The sequence below is a fragment of the Moschus berezovskii genome, chromosome 21, assembly GCF_049115385.1.
Source record: "Moschus berezovskii isolate FMDL1 chromosome 21, NW_MosBer_1.0, whole genome shotgun sequence".
Lineage (NCBI taxonomy): Eukaryota > Metazoa > Chordata > Mammalia > Artiodactyla > Moschidae > Moschus > Moschus berezovskii.
In genome coordinates this window covers 37,864,105-37,872,671 of record NC_142480.1, presented here as the reverse complement: position 1 = coordinate 37,872,671, position 8,567 = coordinate 37,864,105, and the positions used below count along the sequence as shown (strand labels likewise).

The 8,567-nt window shown below is 39.7% G+C and overlaps 1 protein-coding gene across 1 annotated transcript in view; it reads right to left on the bottom strand.

Annotated features, from left to right (window-relative positions):
* Nucleotides 1-2,127: 2,127 nt before the first annotated feature.
* The window catches only part of TSPAN3 (tetraspanin 3), a 28,333-nt gene continuing 21,893 nt past the window's right edge, over nucleotides 2,128-8,567 (bottom strand). Inside the window, exon 7 of the mRNA XM_055418070.2 lies at nucleotides 2,128-3,035. Coding sequence (XP_055274045.1) covers nucleotides 2,943-3,035 — 93 coding nt within the window. The 3' untranslated portion in view covers nucleotides 2,128-2,942. The remainder of the gene's footprint in view (nucleotides 3,036-8,567) is intronic.

The window sequence follows — 8,567 nt, the reverse complement described above, 5'->3', positions numbered from 1 at the left end:
CACTGTTGGTGGGAATGCAAACTAGTACAGCCACTATGGAGAACAGTGTGGAGATTCCTCAGAAAACTGGAAATAGAACTGCCATATGATCCAGCGATTGCACTCCTGGGCATACACACCGAGGAAACCAGAATTGAAAGAGACACATGTACTCCAATGTTCATTGCAGCACTGTTTATAATAGCCAGGACATGGAAGCAACCTAGATGTCCATCTGCAGATGAATGGATAAGAAAGCTTTGGTACATATACACAATGGAGTATTTCTCAGCCATCAAAAAGAATGCATTTGAATCAGTTTTAATGAGGTGGATGAAATTGGAGCCAATTATACAGAGTGAAGTAAGCCAGAAAGAAGAACATCAATACCATATATTAACGCATATATATGGAATTTAGAAAAATGGTAATCTGAACCCTGTATAAGAGACTGCAAAAGAGACATAGGCATTTAGAACAGTCTTTGGGACTCTGTGGGAGAGGGTGAAGGTGGAATGATTGGAGAGAATGGAATTGTAGCATGTATATTATCATAAGTGACCAGTCCAGGTTCGACGCATAAATTTTCCTCTGTTCATTTCTTTGCATTTGTGCTTTTTTAATAAAATTCTTTTTTAGAAATAAAAAAAAAAAAAAAAAAGCATCAATTCTTCTGCACTCAGCTTTCTTTATAGTCTCTCACATCCACACATGACTACTGGAAAAAACCGTAGCTCTACTAGACAGACCTTTGTTGTCAAAATAATGTCTCTGCTTTTTAATATGCTGTCTAGGTTTGACATAGCTTTTCTTCCAGGAGCAAGCATCTTTTAATTTCATGGCAGAAGTCACCATCTGCAGTGATTTTGGAGCCCAAGAAAATAAAGTCTGTCACTGTTTCCATTGTTTCTCCATTTATTTGCCATGGAGTGATGGAACTGGATGCCATAATCTTAGTTTTCTGAATGTTGAGTTTTAAGACACCTTTTCACTCTCCTCTTTCACTTTCATCAAGAGGCTCTTTAGTTCCTCTTCATTTTCTGCCAGAAGGGTGGTGTCACAATCTCCTTCAGTTCTCTAAAATCAGCCATGCTTTGGTTAACTTGCACTTTGTGAACAGGAATTAGTCTCTACTCCTCTCCTTTCTCACATCATCTCCACTTTCAGGCAGGACAGACTTGCATAGTACTTAGGCTTCTCAAAATTGATGGATCCAAAACTGAACAGGAACTCATTTCCCTAGATATGATCCTTACTGGCTCCCGATCTCTGCAACTAATTCTGTTTCCCCAGTTGACTGAGCCAGAAACCTGGGACTCATCCTTGAATCCTTCCATCCTCCTTTCTCTCTGCCCAGTGATCAAATTCCACAATTCTCCCCGACTCCAAACTCCTCCTGAGATCAGCTCCACAGCAGAGCCCCACTGCAGAGAGTTCTTGAGTCCTCTCCTACACTACCATAGCCACTCCTCACTGAAGCCGGCATGGCCCCTCTGGCCCACTCCCATGGCCACAGCGAGGCTATGACAGGTCTATCTGCGCCACTACCATGTGCACACATGGCTGCTCTACCTTCAAGTAAAATCTGGCCGCCAGAGGGTGTCAAGGAAGACCCTAGAAGACCTAGGCTCTACCACACTTCTTTCCCAGCATTGTATTTCCAGCCCCAGGCACAAAGAGTTCCTTGTGGCTGCCTACATACCCCATCCCATTTCACACTCCTGCGTACCCTCTTCTATGAAGTCTATCTAGCCTCTAGGCTTGGGCCACTCCTCCAGAAGTTGCCTCTGACCTCTCCAGGCATCTCCTTCTGGCTCCCATTTTTATTATCACTACAATCACTGCACCGTATGAGAATTATCTGTTTCTGTAAATTCTCTGATACTAGCACTCCACATTCCTTGAAGAAGAGGACAGCGCCATCACTGTATCCCCAGTGCCATGCACAGAGCAGGTGCTCCATATCTGAAGGATGTACTGGACTGAAAAGAACCTGTAGCTTTGTGAATACCAAGGTCTTTCAAATTTTGCAACATATATAACTAAAACACACGCAAATCATAATGAACTACAGATACCACCAACATTTAAAACATCATACTGCTGCTCTGGAATTGAAGTGTCTCCAAATAATTAAAAACTACATGATGAGGGGGTGATACAGAGTTTATTGAATTAGATTTTTCTATTTACAACTGAGATCACATCTACATACTATTTTGCTAGTCTACATGGATACATTATTTCCAACGAGTTTAGACTTAGGATGAATGGGCTCAATCATACAAAAATACACGCACACACTCACACTAATTGTTTTAAAACAGTAGTGCATACATTATACTCCTCCTATAAAGCCAGCTTTGATTAAAAACCGCTAGTTTCAAAGATCAGTCTGATTTTGAAGATGAACCAAGATACACGAGGTATGATTCTAAAATCTATCTTAGCCATTTTGTACAGCTGCTATCTTACTGGACTATAGTATATATTTTTAAAAAGGACACTGATGAGGGGCACTATCTGGTATTAACTTTAACCAGACAGCTGACTGCCTCCTCCTCCCCCCAAAAACCTTTGGCCAAGAGTTCTCCACTGTGAAGACTGAAAGGACCTGGTGATACTACAGCAGCAGTCCCATTATGCTTGGAGGTGACAAAAGCGAGGGCCACGTCAACCTTTAATTCTACCACACTACGCAACTCACAAACGGTTCTGAGATTAGAACATTTACCGCCGTACTCAAAACACTTACGGATATGGAGAGTCAGCTAGAACAGAGGAAAAAAAAAGTCATAGGTGGGTAGGCAGGAAGGTAGACAAATGAAGAGTCAAGCTGCTCTGTCCAACACCTGTGTACGTGTGCTTTAACTAAATGAACTCAGGAGGCCAATAGCAGTGGACCTGCTCAATTCACCTTCCAAATCAGAACAAGACTAAAAAGCTCAGGCTTGCGTTTTCTACTATGCATAGGTTCCACCGGTGATAAGGAGCTCATAAGCAGGATCTCTACTCCTTCTGCACAACACGATGCAGGCACACAGCATGCCCAGCAGCTGTAGGAAGAAAACAATGGGGGAAAAAGGCTGAAAATCCTCTTATAACAAGTGTGTATTTCTTTGTTGGCAATGGAACTGTTTCACAGTTCAAAGATCTCAAATCATCAAAAAAATCACGAACAGTAAGCAATTTCTAATGAACACATTATCCTTTTAGGAATAAAAGTTTTGGCATCCCTGCTACACATCTAAGAATAATCCGTGAAGCGAGCAGAGTATCCAGGCTCTCCTAGTGCCATCCCCATCTTGATCCAGACCAGGGCTGTACAAAAGTGTACTTTCTGCAGTGATGGAAACAGTCCGTAACTGAGCTGTCACATATGGTAGCCACTAGCCACACGAGGTTCCTGATCACTTGAAATGGAGCTAGTGCCATTAAGGAGTTGCATTTTTTATGTTATTAATTTAAATTCAGATGTATGTGGCTAGTGGTTACCACACTAGACAGCAAAGGTCTAGGGAGTGGAATGATCAAGACTACATATGAGGAAATCTAATGTTGGTCTTTTCACACATTTGGATTTTGGGGAGATAGGCTTTATGACAATCCACAGAATGAAAAGTCCAATATATGAGTAGCCCAAAAGCCCTATGCAGGGGGAACCAATCCTGATGCCAAAAAGTGTCGTTTGAAGGTTTCTGCTTTGCAATTATTATTTGTGAAATCCAGAATAGCTCTGTGAGATTATGTACCTATTACTTTTTAAAGGTCACTTTCTTCATCATTTTAATAGGCCTAATCCTTCTGTGATAGCAAACTGGAATAGTAATAAAGTCATGTCATGTTATTTTGGATAAGTGAGAGGATTAAGCTGGATTAAAGAGAAACAAGTATAGAATTTCTGACCTGCCTTCTTACAACATATAAACAGTTATTAAAGAACTAAATAAATTAATGTGCTGTTTTATCTTTTCACTGGAAGTGAAAGGTCTGTTATTTGATTTTAAAAGGCAGGGCCCTTTGTACATATAGGGATCAATCTAATTTCAATAGAACGTACCCGATCTATAACTAGACTCTCAAAGTCTGAAGTGGAAGATTACTAATGAGACACACATACAGAGACAAACGATGTCCTCAGTCTGAATTTTCCACGATGAAGTCAGACACTCCAACTTCTCCCTTTATTTAGCCTCTATTCTACCCATTTGGGATATATACTTCCTGCTTGAATTCATCAGTTTCATTATATCAGCATTTACTGAGTGTTTACTAGTGTAAAGTATCTTAAAGACATTTTAAAAGTAGATATTGTTGAAGTTCACAATATATCTTAAGCCAATTCTAGACATGTTTAGTATCTAATTCCTAAAAAAACACATTTCCATTCACTGTACATCAAAACATTTTTAGAACAGCTATAAGATCAAACACAATTATGTTCCCAGGCAATGTTAAATTGAGCAATAAAAATGCTAAGCTCTGAAATTATTGATTTGGTTGGGAAAAAGATCTCTTCCCATCCTCACCTCCTCACATTCCTTTCAGCTGGTTAACTTCTACTGGAGTCAGCACTCTCAAAATGGGGTCTGAAATAAGTATCCTTTTTTTCTTGACTTTAAATTAAATCAACTTGTACTGATTTAAAAACAATTCAATAAGCTTGATAAAATCCTACTCATGCCTGAAAACGAGTCTGTTTAATAAGATTAAATATGTCAATAAAAATTAAAAAAAAAATTAAGTGCTACACAATAACTTCTTATAGTGCAAACCTCATCACTAAGTATTACAGGTTCATTTCCAAAGCTTTGCTACATTAAAATCTCATTGATTATTGAAATTGTCAAACAACAAATTTAAAAATATCACAAATGTTTTAGCTGCAGTGTGATTTCTTAGAATGAAACTTATCCCTATAATATTCAAGTCATGAGAAGTGATCTGCACCTAGTCCAGATACAATACCCAGCCAACAGCAAAAATGATTACTAAATATATAAGCAAGTGATTAAAAAAACTGACTCCAAGGATTAAAATGCTCTATGATACACAATTATAGATGGCATTATGGGGAAGTAGGTATTTTATACAAGGTAATTAGAACTGGACATTGGAAACACTCTTTTCTGAGAAAAATTTAGAAACACCAATCAAAAAGTCATCCCTATTCTCTGACCCCTCAACTTAAAGGTTACAAATTTTTTGCTATAGATTTTGCACATACATACAGAGGGTATTCATTACTTGCATTTCAGTAATAGCTGCTGCTGCTGCTGCTAAGTCACTTCAGTCATGTCCGACTCTGTGTGACCCCATAGACGGAAGCCCACCAGGCTCCGCCGTCCCTGGGATTCTCTAGGCAAGAACACTGGAGCGGGTTGCCATTTCCTTCTCCAATGTGTGAAAGTGAAGTCGCTCAGTCGTGTCCGACCCTTAGCGACCCCATGGACTGCAGCCCACCAGGCTCCGCCATCCATGGGATTTTCTAGGCAAGAGTACTGGAGTGGCTTGCCATTGCCTTCTCTGTCAGTAATAGCAACACTTCCAAAAGTGCCCATTAATGCAAATAAATTATGAAGTAGGTAAAAAAATAGAATACTTATAGGTAGCCATGGTAGCATATTAATTTGTCTTTGCTGCTGCTGCTAAGTCACTTCAGTCGTATCCGACTCTGTGTGACCCCATAGACGGAAGCCCACCAGGCTCCCCCGTCCCTGGGATTCTCCAGGCAAGAACACTGGAGTGGGTTGCCATTTCTTTCTCCAATGTGTGAAAGTGAAAAGTGAAAGTGAAGTCGCTCAGTCATGTCCAACCCTTAGCGACCCCATGGACTGCAGCCTACCAGGCTCCTCCATCCATGGGATTTTCTAGGCAATAGTACTGGAGTGGCTTGCCATTGCCTTCTCTGAATTTGTCTTTAAGAAGGTACAAAAGGTTACATATATTATTCCACTTATATTTTTAGAATGATGAAGTTTTAGGAATGGAGGACGGATTAGTGGTCGCCAGGGTATGGGGGAGGAGGCCTGGGAAGGAGGTGGGTGTAATTATAAGAGCACCAGGTGGGATTCTTACAGTGTTGTAACTGTTCAGTATCTTGACTGTGGTGGTGGTGGATACAAGAACCAAACAGGTCATAAAATTGTACAGAACTGAATACACATATACAAATGAGAAATCTAAATAAAACTAGTGGTTTGTATCAATGCCAATGTCCTGGTTGTGACATATGACAGTTTTGCAAAATGTTAACCACTGAAGGAAACTGTGCAAGGCACACAAAAATTCTGTCTTCATTATTTCTCAAAACTGCAGGCTTCATACAATTATCTTAAGAAAAAAAGTAGAAAATTGCATCCTATAAGCTTCTATTTCCAGTGGTCATGTATGGATGTGAGAGTTGGACTGTGAAGAAAGCTGAGCGCCGAAGAATTGATGCTTTTGAACTGTGGTGTTGGAGAAGACTCTTGAGAGTCCCTTGGACTGCAAGGAGATCCAACCAGTCCATTCTAAAGGAGATCAATTCTGGGTGTTCATTGGAAGGACTGATGCTAAAGCTGAAACTCCAACACTTTGGCCACCTCATGCGATGAGTTGACTCACTGGAAAAGACTCTGATGCTGGGAAGGATTGGGGGCGGGAGGAGAAGGGGATGACAGAAAATGAGATGGCTGGATGGCATCACCGACTCGATGGACATGAGTTTGAGTGAACTCCGGGAGTTGATGATGGACAGGGAGGCCTGGCGTGCTGTGATTCACGGGGTCACAAAGAGTCGGACACGACTGAGCAACTGAAATGAAATGAAGCTTCTATTTGTATAAAAAATATTTATGTGCTTGTCTAACCAGAAACTACTTTTGGAAGGATATATAGGAAACTGGGAACAGTGGTTGCCTCTATAAGGAGGGACTCGAGAACTGGGGTCAAGACTTGAGCAGGAGTTTTACCTCTTATTAAATATGTATCATTTGAAGAAAAATTTATCAAGTGGGCTTTTCAATTACGGAATTTTCAAAAAGTTAACAATTAAGATTAATTTCCCCCAAATTTAAAAAAAACAACCCACAACTTAGCTACTTAGGAATTAGCTTCCCAAATTTTGGTTTTAAGTTTTTAAGGAAGAATTACTTGAAATATTTTTTTCAAAAGATGGTCAGAATTAAGCCACTCAATTTTAACCATCTAAAGGCCCAATCCAAAGTGCTATTTACATATGTATTTTAACTCATTTTAATGAATTAAAATAGAAGTTAGAAGAAGCAGGAAGGAAATAGCAGTTTCAGCCTCCTTCACACTTGGCATACAGACCAGAAAAAAGCAGCATGGCCTCAGGAAGCAGTTCTCTATAAAATTTTGCTCTTGATCATTCCATCTTAAGGATGTGACAGCATTGTGAGACTCCAAGGACTGACAATTTCCATTTTTTCCCATACTGCCTTTGTAGAGAGCTTTACCTGCACCTGATACTTAAAAGAGCTTGCCAAATCAAAAATCTAGATTTTATTATTATGACCAGACTGTTGAAATATAAAATTTACAGCTGATCATTTGTACATTTAAGAGGCTGGTTACTATCAAAGAAGTGAAATATCTTGCTGATTAATAAGCTAATAGTATAAGGAGTGTAGCAAAATCTTTAAAATCTCATTCTCTTATATAAAAAAATCCTGTTGTAACAATTAACTAGCACTTTTCAGGTTTTTCTTTCATGATCATTTTGGTCCTACCCAAACCTAGGCCACTTAACAAGACTAGAACAAGGGTGGGCCAATGTTTCATAAAGGGCAGTTATAGCAAATATTTTAGGCTCTGTGAACCAAGAGACAAAATTGGTCTCTGTGGCAACTGCTCAACTGTGTCACCATAACACAAAAACAGCCATGGACAATACATAAATAATGAGTGGGGTTCACACCAAAAGAGGTGGTGGGCAGACTGGCCCACGATACTCAAAAACAAGAGGCTTTTATTGGTAAATTAAGCTTATGAGAAAATTTTATCTTAAATTCACCTTTATGTCTTAGAACATTGATGAATGGCAACCCACTCCAGTGTTCTTGCCTGGAGAATCCCAGGGACGGGGGAGCCTGGTGGGCTTCCGTCTATGGGGTCGCACAGAGTGGGACACGACTGAAGTGACTTAGCAGCAGCAGCTTAACAGTACCACAAATCATACTCAAAATCAAAGGAAACAGCACTTACATAGTTTTGATACTCACAACACTACCAAAAATCATCGTTCTTTACCATTAAGTAAAACTGAATTTCCTGCAATAGCTCTTAGAGCTTCCCCACTTTAGAACCTGAAGAAAAACACTAACAATTTTTCAATGCTATTACATTGTGTATTCCATCCAGCTAAGTGTCAATTTGCTGTCAGATTTCCTAATAGAATTTAGGAAATTAATCTTTTGAGAATCTTAATTCTTCAATTTGTAATCAGAGGCAGAGCACACATGGAGACAAGGTTCAAGATTTAGTGATGGTCATACGTCATACTATTCTTGCTCTTTCTCAATTTCAAGGTCTTCAAAACTAAGGGAACAGGGACAGGAGAATCTCCAAGCATCCTTCAAGCTCTT